Below are 19,974 nucleotides of genomic sequence, written 5' to 3'. Positions count from 1 at the left end.
ATGGATAGCATACAAAATAGGAAGTAAAAAGTGTATATTCATACATCCAGAAACTTAATCTGCTCTATCTAGTTATTTCTAGATTCATTTAAACATGGGAAATATTTGATACAAATATTAATACTTTATATTTAAATGTTTTGTTATAAAACCACTAATATTATACACTCCCAAAAATCTAAGCATCATTGTGTGACCATGTAAACCAAAGCCTTCCTGGAAAATGTATTTCTTAAAAAGTTCCTGTACAATGAGACAACTGTAAAAAATTTACTTTTCAGAATTGAGGAAGATTTATAGGTAGTATAAGGTTCTAAATAAAAATATTGAGTGATAGAGAAAGTATTCCAGATATAGCTATTCTGATTCACAAAGGTTTTTAGACTAGGAAAAAAAGGAGCTTTTTACTTGATTATTTTGTTGGGTAATTTCTGTTTATTTTATTTTATTCAGGGTCTCATGTTTCTTTTTTATTTTTGTTTTTAATTGGCATGTAATAATTTTTATTATATTGTACATATTAATAGAGTACAGTGTGATGTTTCAACAAATGTATACATTGTGCAATGATCCTATCAGGGTAGTTAGCATATCTATCATGTCAAACACTCGTCTTTTCTTTGTGATGAGGACAAGAATGCTTCCGATCTTCACTTTCTAAATACTTATTTAACTTGTTTTTGACTTCTTTAGATGTTGTGTCTTAATTACAAGATTTGTAACTGTACTGTCAAAGTGGATCACCTGTAAATTGTAAATATTAATCTGCATATGTAGAAACAAAATGCAGCATTGAAAAGTTATTTGAGTTTAATATACTTCTAAACTTTGGAATCAGGTTAAGTGTAGTAGCCAAATTAATATGGAACACTCTTGTTGGATGAGGATGTGTGAAGGAAATGTCTAATTTTTGACTTTATGCTGTATAATCAGTTTTCCAATCTTGTGTGCATTTTTGAATGATTATAGTTCATCATTGCTCTAGTTCATACCAGTTGCTATGCATGACATAAACCAAATATAATGTTCATATGAAAGCTCCAGAGAAAACTATTTAGTTCCCAGGAGAATATAGAAAGTGAAGAAAGTCAAACTTTAAAGTTAAATTTAAAGTAAATATTTAAAGATTTAACAGGTAAATCTAAATTTTTTTTAATTTATTTTATTGTGGTAAGATTACTTAAGATGAGGTCTACCCTTGTATACTTTTAAGCATAGAATACAGTATTGTTGGCTACAGTTACAGTGTTGTATAGCAGATCTATTAATCTGGCTTAACTGAAACATTATGTCAATTAGTAACTCTCCATTTCCTTCTCCCCAACCCCTGAAAAACCCCATCCCACTCTTTGATTTTATGAATTTGACTATTACAGATACCTCATATAAGCGGAAATCATGTAGTATTTGTTTTTCTGTGACTGGCTTATTTCACTTAGCATAGTACACTCAAGATTCATCTATGTTGGCATATATTGCAGAATTTCCTTCTTTCTTAAGGCTGAATATTATTCCACTGGATGTATATATATACCACACTTTCTTTATCCATTCATTCATGGGTGGATACTTAGGTTGTTTCTGCATCTAGGCTATTGTGAATAGTTCTGTAATGCACATGGGTAGTGCTAATATCTCTTTGAGAACTGATTTCTGTTTTCTGTTTGAAATAATTACCCAGAAGTGGGGTTGCAGCATCATGTGATACTTCCATTTGAAATTTTTTGATGAACCTCCATACTGTGTCCCTTAGCAGCTGCACCATTTTACATTCCCATCAACAGTATACAAGGGTTTCAAATTCTCCATATTCTCACCAATGCTTGTCTTTTTGGTTTTTTGTTTGTTTGTTTTTTGTTTTGGTTTGTTGTATCTTATTTTTTTTATTTATAGTAGCCATCGTGACAGGTGTAGTTATCTCGTTGTGGTTTTGATTTGCATTTCCCTGATAATTAGTGACATTGAACATTTCTTCATATACCTGTTGGCTATTTGTATGTCTTCTTTGGAGAAATGTCTATTCAAGTCCTTTTATAATTGGGTTATTAGTTTTTTTTGCTATTGAGTCTTAGGAGTTCCTTATATATTTCAGAGATTAACCTTTTAGTAGATATATGGTTTTTAAATACTTTCTGCCATTCCATAGGTTGCCTTAATAACACATTGAAGATTTACAATAAAAACTTAAGATTCCTTCATCTATGCATAGAAACATGAATACTTTCATAATATTTAATCATTTTATGATTCAATAAACCATGTTATTATTTTTAGCTATATTAGTTATCTATTTTTATGTAATGACTTTAGTAGTTAAAACAATAAAAATTATCTCACAAAAGAGTGAACTTGCAGAGTAATAAAAATATCATCTGAATTAAAGAATTATAAAGAAGAAGAATATTTTTGTTAGTTATTTCATATACAGCTAAATGTAAACATTTACAGAATAAATGAGAATTATAAATTTATGGATTTAGCAAAATACTCATACCTATCAGTTTCCCAAATAACTGTTTTAGACATTGTCATAACATACCATATAAAGTCACTGAAGTACTTTCTTTCAATAATTTTTAGATTGGTGAAAATTACAGTGCTTTTTTGTGTAGTATAAGGCTTTATATTAAAACTTAGAATGAATCTACCCCAGCAAAAACTTAAAATTGAAAAGTGAAAACTTAGAATGAATATCCTTGATACCATATAGCCTTTGAATTGTTCTTCATATTACCTGGGAGCTCTTCTAAATTGCTTTCCAGAAATTCTGACTTTAAGCCCCTTAGTACCTTCTTATGACTGCCTGAAGTCTTTAGGTATCATATTCACTTAATTACTTGGCAAATATTTAATAAACATGTACGCTGTGTTGGGCAATTTTTTTTTTAAATCACTAGGCCTACAGCAATGAGAGATGAACCAATAATATCCCTGACCTTGTGGAAATTTTAGGGGAAGGAAACAGAAAATAAACACACAAAAAGATACAATGCATCATCAACATAAGAAAATTGTAAAAAGGATGAGAAAACAAAGAGGGGTGTGGTGATGGAGAGTGCTGGGTAGGTAGAACAGTATTTAGACGAAATGGCTAAGCAAGACCTCTCTAAGAGAAAGTTAAACAGGGACTTGACATCAGGTAGCAAGCCGAATATCAGAATTCAAAGAAAAAGAAAATATCACAGAGGAAAGTTTGACAACTTTTTTACAACAGAGAATGAAGAGCCCAGACAGCACAATGCTTAAAGTGTTCCAGGAGTATAGAGAGGCCGACACGGCTGGAACCAAATAAGGGAGGAGAACGATAGAGGTGGCCAAGAACTAGATCCAACAGTCCCAAGTTTAGAACTTGGGAAATATTTCCACCTTAATTGGAAGTCACTGGAAGGTTTCAGCCGAGAATGAAGTGATCCGAACTATGTTGTTAAAAGATTATTTTGACTGTTGAGTGGAGAACGTACTACGTGAGAGCTAAAGTGGAAGCCAGAACCTAGAATGCTGCCAAATCAGTAATGGAATGATCAGGTTGCAGATAAACCAAATACGAATAATGGCCACGTAAAGCAAGTAAAGCTCTTATAATTAGTGGCAAAAATGCATTCTCTTTGTCTAAGACAACATTTAATTACTGGAATAACTCAAAAAATAAAAAAACATCAAAACACTTGTAGGGCCCCTTGGCGAAGTTAAATGATCTGTGTTTGCTGCTGCTGCTGCTTTATCCTCTCCTTGGAGACTGTGCTGCTCCTGGACAGCCTCTTCACCTCCTTTTGCTTACATTGTCCTTATAAAATTTTATTTAATTTGCTCTGGAAGTACTTTAGAAAACAGGCACTCTTTAAAAAGCACTCTTAGATTTTCCATCCCGAAAGTCCAGATTCTTCTCATGCCAAGTTACTACCAGAAGAAGAAGAAACTAGATAATCAGCCCCATGGATATATAAATCTCAAGCCACGGTGCTTGTCCTAGTAAGGCAATAGCTGCACAGGTGGCCATCGTTTAGCAGGCTTCATTTCCTACTTGTTCTCAATCCTTACCTCACTTTTGAGCATATAAAATTTTTCATAACTCTCTTCACTGAACACTCCAATATTATATGAATTCCTATTTTTTTACTTTAATGGAAAGGATTATTCTCCCTGAACCCATCCAAGCCTTTTCATTATGTAAGTTCTCTGGTGTATTTAAGTGTTTGCCTTAAAAGTGTATTCAAACTGCCTGCTTTTAATTTAGATGCTTCTATCCTTGGCAGGGCTTTTATTCCTGATTCAAGTGTGAGAATCACTTTGCCTTCTATCCTTTAAGTTTTCTTCTCAAATCTTTTGAGTGAGAAAAAAAAAATCTTTAAACTGTAATGTTAGTTTTTGGAAACATAAGTTGTAGCTGTGTTCTTTTAAGTACTTAAGTCATTGCTCTTTTCAGTTGAAAAGGCAAAAGGAAATCATACTCTCATATCAAATATTAGAAATGGATGTTTGGAATTACTAGCCATTTTAAAACATTTTGAGAGAAAAATTAGGCCAATTTATGAAATAAGCTATAATTTTTTTTTTTTTTTGAAACAGAGTCTTGCTGTGTTGCCTGGGCCAGAGTGAGTGCCGTGGCGTCAGCCTAGCTCACAGCAACTCAAACTCCTGGGCTTAAGCGATCCTACTGCCTCAGCCTCCCCGGTAGCTGGGACTACAGGCATGTGCCACCATGCCTGGCTAATTTTTTCTATATGTATATATTTTAGTTGGCCAGATAATTTCTTTCTATTTTTAGTAGAGACGAGGTCTCGCTCTTGCTGAGGCTGGTCTCAAACTCCTGACCTCGAGCAATCCACCTAGCCTCGGCCTCCCAGAGTGCTAGGATTACAGGCATAAGCCACCGCGCCCGGCCCAAGCTATAATATTTTAATTATCATTTTCTTTTATACAAAATTTTTAGTCCTCTGGTATTTAGAATACCCAGTTCTTCCTTTTAAAGTATATTTATGTTTTATCATCCTCTAAAGTGTCATAAATTCAAGACTTTTCCTAAGCAGTGATATCCCTATTAAATCTGTTTAACAGTCCTCTAAAACAAATGAGAAAGTGATGGCCACAGTTGAGCTTGACAATCAGAACTTCTGAATCATGCCTGCATCTCTGACTAGTTGCCTCATATGTACAAGGAAGATATAATGTACCTGGACAGTTGTTCTTAGGATAAACATTTTCTGAGTGGAAAGTGTTATTGTGTATTAGAGATTATTGATAATATGTCACACTACAAAAATGTGTTTATCAAAAGGATGCCAGTGCTTTCCAACTTCTTTCTCTGCAATTACTTTATTCCTAATGTCCCCTGAAGAAATGGAATGGAGTATATTTCTATCAATACCATTAGTTTTAAATCTGAATGATGCACCAAAACATCTGGACTATCTCAGCAGGTATGTGTCTATTAAGATTACCTTTAATTTATGTTGGATAGTTTAATTTCTAGATTCATGGCATCTATGTTATCTTCTGTAACAAAGTCTCTCAACCATTTAGCTTCGGCTCCTTTATTTACCTAGATTCAATGACAGTTGATTTTGGTTCTACTCTTGATTGGCAAATTTCTTCATTTGTTGTATCTTGCTTTCAAGAAAATTCATTCTGTTTTTAACTCCATGGATGTTTTAGTGAGATTTTTTGCTTTTATATTTTATCTGTATAGTTTCTTCACTTGTGAAAGTGAGATAGTATAGTATTTCCTGTTTCTAAAGATTAGTGTAAGTAACTTACACAGCCACAGGCGCCTGGCCCTTGGGAGAACTATAATTTTTCTTTCTTTGCTTCCTTGCTGCATCAGATAGTGGAGCACAATTGTATCTATAATATCTGTAATGATAAGTTGGACTCATACATGAGAAAATGACAAATATTTTAACTCTAAACCCCAGTTCATATGGTCACTGAATACCCAACTCTATCATCAACTTGTCTTTTCTGTACTATGGGCCTCATCTCCTAATCCTTAAACTAGAGCACCCCTACATCTTTTCTTTCTAAACTTCTCTGATTTTATGCACACAACATCATTCCATTGGAGAATCACAAGAGAAGGCAAATAAATAAATTAAGCAAGTCTCCCACATTACTAAGAGAGACAGCACAGTGTAAATTTAGGCAAATTAATCAACTTCCTTCTCTATAATATGGGTATAATAATCATGTCTACCCCATAGGGTTGTTCCAGAATTAAAACCTATAAAATACTTAATGTCTAGCTCCTAGCAGTGTACAATAAATGCCAGCAATTATTAGAACCATATTATAATTTTTATGTTCGTGTTTTTTAGACTGGAAATCAGGAATATGGTATTTACATAGGAACATAGCATTGCTGTATACTTCTGGCTCTGTAGAACTTACTACTTTAAAAATTCATGATATTGGAAGACTAGCTGACAAGAAGCTCCCATTTGGGTCTCTATTAGTATTCTTTCCATTGACTTTCCAATAACTTGTCTAAAAATCTTAACTCTCCAAATCCCTATTATTTTGATTCTGTGTATTTCATCTCATCCATTTCCCCCCTGGCTTTGTAAGTCCATCCAAACCGAAGCAAAGTAGCTTATTATTCCTACCCTCAGGGTAAAGACTTCAAAAGTCTTAGCACATTATCCGTGGAACTCATTCTGCCTGCATCTTCTCTCCTTGTTTGATCATGTAGGCAGCCTCTATTCCATCTTTCACATGTGCACATAAGCCAAACACTTTTTAAGATTTCTCTAGTTCAATAGTGTTTTTGATTTTTTTAATGGCTTCTAGAGAGCAGCATCTTGGCACACAATGTTGGAAGATACAGTTTTATAATAGAAAGTCTTCAAATTGATTTTATGTTATCTTCATTGATACTGTTTAGCAACTTCTATGAAATTGGTGTGTAAAAGTACTATCAGTTTGTAAGTGAATGTGATAATGATTTCCTTAGTATCCCAACTGATCTTTAGCAAAAGCATTCATGTATGAGTAGTTTATTTCTCTTCTTTCCTTATTTGCTTATCCAGTTATTATTTTTACCATTTATTCTCATAAGCACATATGGTCAAAGGTCTTCTAAAGCTTATTTACCTGGTTATTGTATTTGTTTTGAGCCACAGATTATGAAAGCATGATGTAAAACAGGACATACATACAAGGTATTAAATATAAAACAAAAGATTAAATTATAATAAATTAGATAAAATTTTATCTGAATAAGCAATGCTTTCTAACTAAGCCAGACTTTTTAAAAAGAAAACTTTTCTCCTGGACATAATGTTTCTGGAAATTTGTCAAGATGCAAGTTTGAAAAAAGAAATGCATCAAAGGTCAAGTAGCTCATAAAAGCATTACTGAAATGTCAGAAACAATTACACTGCACAGAAGAGTAAAACCCCAATGAAATTAAATATCCATTCATGAAAAGTCATCTCTGTACTGTGATTTCACTTCCCAAAGTCATTGATGATTTCCAAATTTTAATAGGTTACATAGAACTGTTGCATTTTAAGGGTAGATTATGCTCTGAAAGGAAAAGGAAAGTGTATTTTGAAAAATGCTCTAACATAAAGTCTTAGGTAAAATATAAGTTCATTTATTTTACCAGCTATTGTCAAGTGCCTACAAGATGCTTTTGGCTGGAGATTATCATGTTATGATGGAGAGAACATAGGCTTTGGAATTCAGGAATATAGGCTTCAAATCCTTTCTCTGCCACTAAATAGCTGGTGACTTTGGGCAACGGGGAAACAACTTTGTTGGATCCTCTTTTTCAAATGCTATAAAATGTGATTTAAAAACAATTTCCCATTTGTATTGTCATAATGATCTTGCTTGGACATAGTAGATATCCAAAAGTATAATAATCAATGTATAACTAGTGGATTTTTAAACAGGAAAGCAACATGGCGAAAGAAATATGTTAGGTCATTTTACCTGGAATTTCAGTCATAGGTGGTTTTAGATTCTGAAATTATAGTAGAAATCATGAGAATTAAGAGAACAGGACTTGGAAAGAAAAAGTTGATTATACTCCAGGGTTTTATTCATAATATTTAACAAAATATTCACTGAACAAAGCATAAGCACTGACCAATCAGAATAGATGCCTTGATCAATTGGTTTTGTTTTTAAAAATCAATATGCTTTTATCTGTACAAGTTAGCACACACCAACTGAATATTAGCACCATAGTTGCATCAGAAAATTGTATAATATCTTTAGCCTAATCCAATTGTGTTTCAATTTTAGAGAGTATTTATTCTCTCCTATAAGAGCAAAATTGCCAGTAATGGATATCTATAATTGTTTTTAGATTTTGGGTCAAATTATATTAAGTGTGTATTCATATAAATCTGTGTCTGTGTGTGTGTGTGTGTGTGTGTGTGTGTGTGTGCTCTTTCAGAACAGCAATTGTATTTTATTAATTCATGATTAAATAGTCCTCCTAATACTCATCAAAATACCTTATAAACTAGATGATATTACCCCCAAATGTCCCTATTAGGACACCGCTACTATAAAACTTCATTACCGTGTCTGTTCATAGAAGACCATGAAATAAAAGAGTCCAGTCTGGTTTACTTATATCTCTTTAAAATATCTAAATAATTGCTTCAACTCAGACCATGAGATGATCAACACAAAAGAGTTATTTGAGATAAATTAGAATACTATGATAGACCAATATTATATACTTTTAATTAAATAACTATATATAAATTCAAGTTACAAAAACCCTTATGATTATAATTAACTCTGAGATGGCCCTGAGCAACTTTTTGTAAATGTTAACTGTTGGTAAAGTGGGCTAGGAGTTCCTATAGCATTTGTGGCTCCCAATGTAGAAGAGAACAGCTCTCAGACTGGTTCATAGAACACTTTCCCTATCGCTGAAATTTTGTTTTCCCTAAGATTCTTTTCCTGTGATTTGCTAGCTGACATTCTACTACAACTGTGAAGGGTCAGACTGCAATTTACTCAGCTGTAGCCTTTACCTTGCTCTTTATGGTACAAACTTTTCCATGTTTCTAGATGGGGGTCATCAAAGGACAGAGGGGGAGATCTTGGGAAAGTTTTATGATGATGTTTAATTGTTAGAATTAGTTTCTACTTTAAGGCTTTCCCACGTAGACCAGGCTCCAAATTTATATTGTTCTCTTTTCCTCATTTCCAGTTACTTAGCTTCTCTTCCCTCAAAATACTGTTCAGGTTTCACTGCCTTAAAAACGTTTTCCTTTATGAACTGTGCCATCTCTAATCTATCAATCTAGTCTCCATCAGTGAGCCCAAATTTTACACTCTGTTTATTGGTGCATGTTTTTATGTGATAAACATAATAATTCTAAGTCATTTGCACTTCTCACTAACCATGGAAACATTCCAAAGTCAAATATATGTTTATTTAAATTGTTTTGTAATTTTCCCATTACTCGGTAGACTTGTTTGCACATTGTGATCTTGTAACAACTATCTGTGGAATATGTGGAATAACTGTACTTTCCTTTTATTTTTATGAATATGAACAAGATCCTCAAAAGTAGGAGTACAGAAAGAGAGGCAGTAGTAATTATTGTAAGCAAGAATATTTAGAAATTGAAATTGGTTTTTAACCTAGCCCTAGTGGGTTGAAAAAGGCAGAGTCATCCTTTTCCAGGCTCTGAGGTCCACTGAGCCTTTTTGTTGCAACTGTACTCAGAGCATGGAAAATGGACTTCCCAGAGAAGGTATGTCAAGTAGGGGCAGATGGTAGAATGTCTTAAAACACAGCAGACATGAATGCATGCTTGATCAGGAGAACTACAGGGAGTCATTAGAGGGTGTAATGTAGTCACAGTGTGTGGCTGGCAAGCTATTTGGTTGATAATTTGCAGGACAGATTGGAAGTGTGAGAATCTCTCAGAGAGAGAATGTGAGGTAACCAAGACTTAACAGAAAAAAAAAGAAAGAAAGAAAATCCCACTCCAAGGGCTCTCACCCACAAGGAACCCTGCAAGATTCCATGAGGGACTGATGGGATCAGAACCTACAAGATGCCTTAGTGTGGTGGAGAGTGAAGCTGTAGATATCAGCACAGGAGTTGGATTTTATCACAGAGTAAATAGAATTCTATTGAAGTACTTGATGTGGAACCATCTATTTACATAAGCTCTTCAAGTTAAATTAATTAAGCCAATAGATAATAACAAATGTGACTATTTTGGTGATTGTATTAACTCTTCAATATGACTATAATATATAATTTCTCTCATTCAATAGCATAATTTCTCTCATTTAGTACTATAATGCAGCTCAGTGTCACCACATCATAGCAGTTCCAGGAGAAACTTGTTTTTCTTCCTGTCTGGAAGATGCCTGTGAAACTTTGATGACTGAAAATAATTGTGTACAACTGTTTAACTGAAAACTTTTAAAAGTCCATAGAAATTATTTAGCCCACAGAATGGGGACTAGAGGAGCATTACAGAATGTCACATGTCATGATGCTTCTGCTGATCACTGTGAGCTAAATATTCTGCAGTATAACTTTCAATCAAAAAAATTTGTTTTTTTTCTTTTTGAGACAGAGTCTCACTCTGTTGCCCCAGGTAGAGTGCAGTGGAGTCGTCATAGCTCCCTACAACCTCAAACTCCTGGGCTCAAGCTATCCTCCTGCTTCAGTTGGGACTATAGGCACATGCACCATGACCCCCTGCTAATTTTTTCCATATTTAATAGAGAGGGGGTCTTACTTTTGCTCAGGGTGGTCTTGAACTCCTGAGCTCAAGCAGTTCTCCAACGTCGGCCTCCCAAAATGCTAGGATTACAGATGTGAGCCACCACACCCAGCCTCAATCGAAAATTTTGAGTGAGGCCCAAAGATATTTACAACACAACTCTAAGTAATTTTAAAAATATGGACTATAACATTTAATGGTCATAATTACACAAATTACTTTTCCTGTGATTTCTGTATGTCCTCACAACCTTAGTACTTTAACAAAAAGAAAAATGTGAAATTACTGAATGCTCCAGATTATGCTCTGAGTCTAGTCTGGTATTTACCAGTAACATTCTACAAGTCTACTGATAAGCAAAATTTTAAAAAAGTAATTGAGCACATCAATCAAATTAATTGGAACACAATGGGGTTTAGGATGGAGCAAGCAGATCCATTCCCATAGTGGTATGAGAGAGCTGGTCAACTCCTCCACTGACAGGGGTGCTGAAAGCAGGCATGGCGCTGTGATGTTGGACAACATTTCTCAACTATGTGCTAGACACTGTGCTAGGAAATTCATTTAAAAATTTCTTACTTTATGGCATAAAAATACCATAAAATAAGTACTATTTTTAGGTTCCATTTGAGGATTATGTAACTAAATCTTAAGACAGTTAAATAATCTGCTCAAGGACACATAGTTGGTAAGTTGTAGAGTTTGACTTCTAGTTAATACAAAAATAAATTTGGAGGATATGAAAATTAACATTGTTGGTAATGTCAAGCTCAAAACAAGAGGAACGAAGTCACAAGAAAGAACTATTCAGAATTAAAAACATGAAATAAATCTGGGAAAGAAAAATGAATAAAGCTTTGTGTAAATCTCAGATAATGCCAGAGATAAAGTTATTATTTTAATTTTCTGGAGTTTCTAGGGTGCTTTCAGTTCACTTTTTAATCACTGAAAATAAAGCAAGATAATCTGGAACTTTCATGGAGAGAAACAAAAGTATAATAGGAAAGAGCATAAAAGTGAAGTATTAATTTCAAATAGTTAAATGAAGTTAAGAAAACAATTCTTATGCCTTTATTCCAAAATCCATGTGCTTTCATTTATACCCAAAGCACATCGCACCCTTAGAGAACATGCAGAAAAAAATGTACCATGGTAGTTGATGTTAAACAGGGGCAGAAGTCACAGGTCCCATGTCAAAACGTACATAATACAAGCACACCCTCTTTTCCTGCCTAACCCCAAGTGAAATCCTTAACCAGAATTATTAGGAAGGGAAGTCACAGATGTTTGTAATAAAGAATTGTTTGCCTAATGCCCTGCTCACTAAGGGGGCAATTTACAACATGGGTGGCTTAAATTCAATGAAACAAGAAAATACAAAGTTATAGTTAGATTTAGCCCTAGATTTTCATCATGTATTTACAGCACACGGTGTTACTTACTACACTTTGTTAGCATAGGCTCTATCTCCAGAATGAAGTTCAAGGTCATTTTATTGATTATATCAAGGCTTGGACTGGAAAGTGGATGCTACCAGGGGAAGAAAGGCAGCTTTTTACTTCAGAGTCACCTGGCTCACTTTGCTAGGGTCATGAAGGAATGAAAAGCTGGACAGAGACTTGAGATAACAAAACAAAGAAAGAGGTCAGGAAAGAGCATAGTGAGAATGTAAAATACAAACTTATCAAAATTGGAAAGAGTTTCAAAAGTGGTGAAAAAGAAGGAAAATCCCGAAAATAATTAAATAACATTAAGACCCTACATTGCTTAAAGATATTTAAAAGTCAATAGGTAAAGATATAGTTGGAGAAAAATAAAGAGAAGCCTAAAGATAATATCACTATTATAAATTGGATATCAAGGGTTTATCAAAGTAAAAACTGTGCCAAAGTTAACCAAGCAAAGAAGAATGTATTGAGGTTATTACAGTAGGGAGAAACGGAACTCAACTCGGCAGAAACAATAATGCAATAACGTTTTTAAGTGCTGGAGTGAGCTAGCAGAAGTACTAAAGAACATTAGAGGGCACAGTGATCAATGGGATATGCCAAGAACATTGGGCTGTTCCTGAGTTTGCAGATGATTTTCTCTATATTAGGCCATCTCTGTTCACTAATGGGCACCCACGGAAGTTAAGCACTTACTCTTCTACAGAGACTGAGAGATCAGAGCACTATCAGTCTTAATATTTCAAAGATGTGGTTCCCAATTGCTTGAGAAAGATAATTCCTGGTTTGTAAAACTGGTAAGAGGCTGGGAAAAGATTTGCATACATTTCAAAGAAACAGAAAAAATTTATAAGTTTTCTAAAACAAATGTTCTAAGAAAAAGGAGGTTAGGAGCCTATAGTCAGAGAGAAACCTGTCTACAGTTTAGTCAAACTGATGGGAACGTCAAGGCCATCTTGGTCATGTTCTAGGAAACGAACAATTGGAAATGTATAAACACCAGTAAGCTGAGCGTGATTGTGGAACTATTAATACATACCTTGTGGGTGTTATATAGTTTACATAAGGTGATTATATGAAAATGTTTTCTAGAAACGACCATGCAAATATGAGATTCCATTCTTTTCCTACCTTAATTATTTTCTGAACTTTTATTGGTTATCAATAAATAAGTTAATATGTAAATAAAGACTGTCACTATCAAAAGTTAATATGAATTTTTAAAGCAATTTTTGAAGAACACAAACAATATCAGAAACTCAATCACAGTTCTTAGGGTTACTGTGGATTTTGTATAGGTCCAGGAAGAGAAATCTAACCTCAAAAGTACAATACTAGGAACTCTAGTACGCTTTTTAATCTTGGCTCTGTGTCTGGTTTCTCTCTGCTTTAATTTCTCCTTTCTGCTTACTCCCCTTTCAATTCCATTGTAATCATGAGTTTTGATTTTGCAGTCAAGGTGTTTTGTATATAGTACGACTGTGCCTGTAAAATCAACCATAAAAGCTACACATTTCTATGATTTAAAAAAGTGAGAATAATTCAAGAGACATTTACAGAATAGTGCTAAACAACATGTATAGGCTTTGCATTAAAATATAACTGATTATATGTTTAATATATTAACTTTTGTGTTCTTGACGCAGCTCCTAAGCTATAAAAACCTTGAAACTATAAAAACCTTGATAAACCATGGTTTATCTTTTATATTTCATTTAAGCTCTAACACAATGAATGCAATAAACTTTCAGTATATACTTTTACCAAGAAAAAAAAAGCTGTTCTCTGATCTCCGTTCTCATTTTGTGTTATTTCTATGGAAATCTTCATGAATTTTTATTGTAATTACCTTAGGCAGATGTTCCATTCTCTTTATCCAGATAATAAGGGACACAATAGAATAAAAAGGGATAGTTTGGAAGAGTTCATGAAAGATTTTTGTGGTGTTCATGAAAATAAACCAAACAAAAGGATGTTGGGGGTCACTTTAAAGATGTCAAAATACATGTCTAAGTTTATTGAAATGATGAATTTTGAATTTAAAATTACATTTGTGAAGAAAGGGAAATTAAATGGGGGAATATTAACTTAAGCATTTAGTATCATTTTAAATTCATAAAAATAAACCCAAGCATTTTCATTTTATATCTCAATCTCTTACGTAGGGTTCACAAACAAGTTTAAACAAGATATGCTTCACTTAAGGCTTCAAAGTGGGGTGTAAGTTATAAAACGTAGACAATGGTTCATTCATTTAATTCTGTGTTATATATTTTATGTAAAATATATATTTTTTCGGGTTTAGTTAAAATGCCTAGGCCTTCGTGGGTGAAAAAACAAGCTGTATAAATGCAAAGCAATCTTTTGAAACTTTTTATGTTGGTGCATGTCTGCTAAAAAAGATTAGGAGGATTCTAAATGTTTATGACATAATGATGGTAATCTAGCTAAGAAATGGTCCTCAGAGAGATTAAAGAAGGAAAAGAAGTTGCATTGTCTTGTGCCTGCACCAGTGATAGAACTACAGCACAGTAATGATAATCGGATGTGTCCACCCAGATTTAATGGGATGCATACTCAGATAATCAAAATTTCAAATAGCTCTATAGTGGGGACACCTGGTGGTTGAATATGGCCTCACTGTGGGACAGTGATATGGAAAAGTGGAATTTCTGAAGTGCTAAGCAGCAAAATTTCCATTTTTTTACATGTTAATAGAAGAGTATATTTAGACTTGAGCATGTAATTTACTCCTATATATTCTCTGAAGTAATGTCATGCAAAAAAATTCTTATCTAATCAAAATAAAGTTTATCAATCCAAGGCAAGTTTTAATGTGAGGAAGAAGCATGAAGTTATTTTCTGCTACTCTTGTAAGACCTTACTTCCAGGATCATTTCTTGTATAAAAAGTAAGGTAAATTTACCAGCCTCGTCAAGTGGCTGGAGATGACAACTTGTGATAGCCATAGATCCAACCAACTTTTATTTTATTTTATTTTTTTATTTTATATTTTATGTTTTACCTAATGTTTCCCAGGTGACTGATGCCTGGAATGCTGGCGATTTAGCTTTAAAAGAGCACAGTCCCTAAGTTTCCAGTTAGCTGAGTTGATTAAAGCATTCATTGAAAGGGAAATGAAAGATTTGAATGATTCCATATTCTCATAGACCCATTGTTGTTTGTTCAATGGCTATGAGCCAAAATATGCAACCCTGGACATGTCAACAATGCATATCTTTGTATCTGAGGCAGCGTGTGGCTGGCACCATGCATCACTATGTTGAGAAACAACTTGAGAGTGCCCTTTTCTTGGCTTCTTTGTAGAAAAAGGCATATCCATTATTTACTGCCTTGGCATTTCAAACTCTCCCTACCACCATACCAGTTAAAAAGTAGGTTGGGAAATGGATTAGAACTCAGTTCAAATCTCTTCTCCTTTAGTCAACCTTCTGCAATTTGAAACAGTAACTTAAACTTGTCAAGTCTCACTTTCCTGCAAAGTAAAAAGCAGATATTAATACCTATGTCAAAAGGTTACTGTGAGAATTTGCTGAGATGATGTATGCACCATGCATAGCACTGTACCTGACAGAAGATAGGCATTCAGTAACTCTTCACTGAATGAATATTTTCAGCCACAAATACTCTGTGTGAACAGTGTGTAAAGAGAAGCCCCACAGAGAAGCAAATGGCATTAGGTGTGAAATCCAGGTGAATTCATTTTATACAGTTGCCCTTTCAAGAGGCAGTCTGGTTCTAATCAAACCAGAAGACAACAAATGCAGAAAAATCCCAGTGCAATGTTTCTTAGATGTTATGTGCATACAAATCACCTGGGTTTTTTTTTAAAATGCAGGTTATGATTCAGTGAGTGGGGTCTGAGAGGGTGCATTTCCAGCAAACTCTCCAGGTGATGCATATGCCGCTCATCCACTAAATACACTTTAGCAAGGACCTAGAGCACTTGAATGCATGATAATTTAAGAAATACTGTACTTAAATCCATATTTGTCTAGACCAACATTCTGTTTTCTAGTACAACATTTTAAAATTAATTAATTTCTTTAACAAAAGTTATTGCTTACTATTAATATATGTCAGGCAGTGTTCTAGGTTGTAAGAACGAAGTAATGAACAAGACAAATAAGGACCACACCCTCATTTAGTCTAGCGGTAGGTGTAAGGTTTTAAGACCAGAGTCCACAGGATGGGGGGCGGCGCAGCTGAAAGTTAAAGCACCCTCCCGGGTTTCGGCACCAAATGTAAGGTTTTTTGGAGTGGCCGGCACCAGAGAAAGAAAGACGAGCAGAGTTAAAAGGGATAAGTAAAGAGGCTGTATTGGGGTGCTCCTGGGTGAGGGTAACGGGTCCCAAGAGACGGGGGGCCCGGGCGAGATTCTCGGGTCCCGGAAGAGAGAGAGAGAGACCCGAGAAGTAGCATCGCCCAGAAGTCTGAGTGGGTTTATATATGTTTTTAGGGCTGGGGGTAGGGATTTCTTTGGCAGGAAGAATTATGGTGGGGAGAGCAAGGAATTGTCCCTTGCAGTTTTAGGGCGGGTATTGAGAAATAGGAGCGGCCGGTGGTATGTGTGGACTCCAGGAACCGAGACTCTTATCAGGGTAACCATCCAGCTGTGGTCGTCCTTTAACTTAGCTGGGCTTTGGAGGCATTGTCCTTGGCAGGTCGTGGGCTTCTTCTTTTTCCATTAGGGAGGGGAGGGCACCAGCCTTACAGTAGGGCCAGACAATAAACATGTAAATAATTAATTAAAATAGGTTCTAGTGGTGATTAAATCTATAACAAAAATAAACTGAATTTACTGGGAGAGTCTGTATGGTTAATGAAGGCCTCCTCTAGGAAGGAGCAAACTGAACTGAAACCTGAAGGTGAAGAAACAGTCTCTTGTGTAAAGATCTGAAATTTTCGTACCAAGTAAGTAGAAAGTGCAAAACCCCTGAGGCAACAATGAGCTTGGTTCGTAGGAGGAAAGGGAGAAAGGCCATTGTGGCTAGAACATAAAGCTTCAGTGGGAATGTGAGACAGTGATCGGAGGTAATGAGGGACAAGATCACAGCTGCCAGAGTTGGGGGGAGTGCAGAAACCACTCTGAAACCATCAAGGAAATCTCAGAGTTGGATCTGAGGTGGGTCTTAACAGCTCCACACAAAGTTAAGGTATATGCTCTCTGGGTTGAAAGGAATGTGCCTATAGGAAAATACATCTGGCTAAGCAGAACAAGAAGAATGAAAAAGAGCTAAAATAAGGTATGGGACACAAGCTGGAAAAAAGAGTAACTTAAAAGATAAGAAAAGTCAAAATTGCACATCACTTCGGTTTACTCTGCAACAAGCAGAAATACATCACTTATACCAGGCAAGCTAATCTAATAGCACACTCATAGCAAATTCTTCATTGCCATAGAATAAACTAAATTTTTCTAAGTAAGAAATGACTGGGTAACTATTAATGAAAAAATAAAACTATAACTCTTGTTAACTATAGGCTGTAGCCCCAAACTCTCATTGCTTTTCACAGAACATTGGAAACAAAAGTGAGAGAGAGTAGATGGTACAATAAAAGATAGCGATGAAAGAAATAAGATATATGCAAGCCCTCCTTGCACTAACAAAAAGTCTAGTAGAAAAATGTCATCATTATTGTGTAAATTGAAAAATATTAAATACCTGTACTATCATGATTTTTATACTCTACCTACCCACCTATATATCTACTATCTAGCATATTGTTTTATTAAGTTGCATGACAAACTCCAAAGCTAATAAAAGCAGAATACAAAAGAGATTCTACAGACCATAGTAAATAAAAAAGAATGAATGGTACAATGTTGACTCAGTTGTAATTTTAATGAGCCTCCCTTACTAGGGAGGAAGTCTAATGATTTAAGGCCTTGCAAACTAGTGGCTATTAACACATAAGTGCATTCCAATTGACTTCTGATTTTGTCTAATGATTCAAGGCCCTGCAAACTAGTAGCTATTAACATGTTAGAGCATTTCCAATTGACTTCTGATCTTCTGTCTTGTTTTTCAAATATATGAATAAAGGAATATACATTAAAAGGATGCTGCTAATCCTCCACCAGTGAGAAACAGCTTGGAATTCTTTGTTCAATAGCTGGAAGGAATGGCAAAGTTAGTCACCCTTTCTCACTGGAATGCTCAGTACAAGGCACATATTCTTTATATATTCACCTATAAATATGGTTATGTTCTGTGGCAAATTAGCAGGTTAAGTTTTGCTTGTTTGTGTGTTGTTTCACTGTGTTCCATTGACCTCATGAGCATCCCATATTAACCAACTAAGCCACAGAGTTCAGACTTTTTCTCATACTTTCTTTTGGTCATTTATTTATAATTCTGTTGGTTGCCTTTGGCATTTATTAACAACAACAGTATTGTATTTCTCATTCACCTTTTGTATATCTCATTTCATTCATCCAACAGATACGAAATGAGTGTCAATTTTTTATCAATCTCTAGAGTTTCAAGGGCAAGGTGAAAGAGTGGAGTGAGATGAGCCAGGGAAGGAAATAAGAGCCAGGTCATTCGAAGTCTTGTAAACTTTTAGGAAATCTGGCCTTTATCTTCAGAGCTGTAGGAAATGAACAAAGAGCCCATTAAGCACTGAAGTGACACTGTCTTACTTCTGCCATGTGCTTGCCTTGTCTTGTTTTCCTCCCTCCCCCATTGTGAGTACCTTATGCCAGGGCTTTATAATGCTTTCCTGTCATTTACACTTCCTGGCTATTTCCAAATAACAAACTGATTTTTTTTATGAAAGAAAAAGGTTGCTAATCATACAAAAATAACTTCTCTGAGAGACACAAGAGACTTTGTAAATAAAGACACCTATGAGTTGGTATGGATAAGTCATTATTTATTTGTATGTAAATCATGGCTCATCTCCAATAAAGGAATAAAGGAGGGGAACATACTTCATTGATACTCCTTATTGCAACTTAATAAATATAAAAATTACTTGATGGCAGGTATCCATAGCATAAAAATACTTTCACTAGTGTGAAAGCTTGATCTACACATCTATGCTTCTGATAATGAAAGAAGCCTCATTTAGAGATGTGTGTGTGTGTATGTGTGTGCATGTGCATTCTTGGTGTTCTTTTAACATCTGGCTATAGTAGGCAATCCCTCTTTGGGCTTTGTTTTTAAGTAAGAACAAGAGAACAATAATCTAATTTATCTGGGTGCCCATCTGGTTTCAACTGCTCATTTTACATTGATTTAACAATGATGGACTGTTGGTGATCATGTCTTTCCCAGGAGAAGAAGTTGACAGACAGCTGTGCAGAGATGCCATCTTCCCCATCCCTGTGGCCTGTGATGCCCCATGCCCGAAGGACTGTGTGCTCAGCACGTGGTCTACGTGGTCCTCCTGCTCACACACCTGCTCGGGGAAAACCACAGAAGGAAAACAGATACGAGCACGGTCCATTCTGGCCTATGCGGATGAGGAAGGTGAGTCACCAGCCTCAGAAGGAATCTAGGTTCCTTTTGGAAGTTGGCGTGTATTTTTTTGTGTGTAGCCTGGATAAGATGATATTCTATGAAAATAAACTACCAGAAATCCAGCAACCCAAGGAGACTTAATATCTGTCGATGTATTGGGCAGTATGATTCTGTTCCCCAGAATTCATCTTGAAAATGGATCTTTAATGAAGGAGGAAAGACTTTTAAAAGTGAACTCTTTTGCTTTTTCCAACACTCCTAGTGATGCAAGTTCTTTCTAAGCCAAAGTTTCAAGCCTGTGAAAAAGTCTGAAAATGGCTCCCC

The 19,974-nt window shown here is 35.1% G+C and overlaps 1 protein-coding gene across 1 annotated transcript in view; it reads left to right on the top strand.

The window, feature by feature from the left end:
* THSD7A (thrombospondin type 1 domain containing 7A) overlaps positions 1–19,974 on the top strand; it is a 226,359-nt gene that overhangs the window by 110,677 nt on the left and 95,708 nt on the right. The window contains 1 exon segment of the mRNA XM_045564151.1: positions 19,465–19,659. Coding sequence (XP_045420107.1) covers positions 19,465–19,659 — 195 coding nt within the window.

This window comes from Lemur catta, chromosome 11 (assembly GCF_020740605.2).
Source record: "Lemur catta isolate mLemCat1 chromosome 11, mLemCat1.pri, whole genome shotgun sequence".
NCBI classification, from domain to species: domain Eukaryota; kingdom Metazoa; phylum Chordata; class Mammalia; order Primates; family Lemuridae; genus Lemur; species Lemur catta.
The sequence above is the reverse complement of the archived record's forward strand: the minus strand, read 5'-3'. Positions and strand labels throughout refer to the sequence as shown.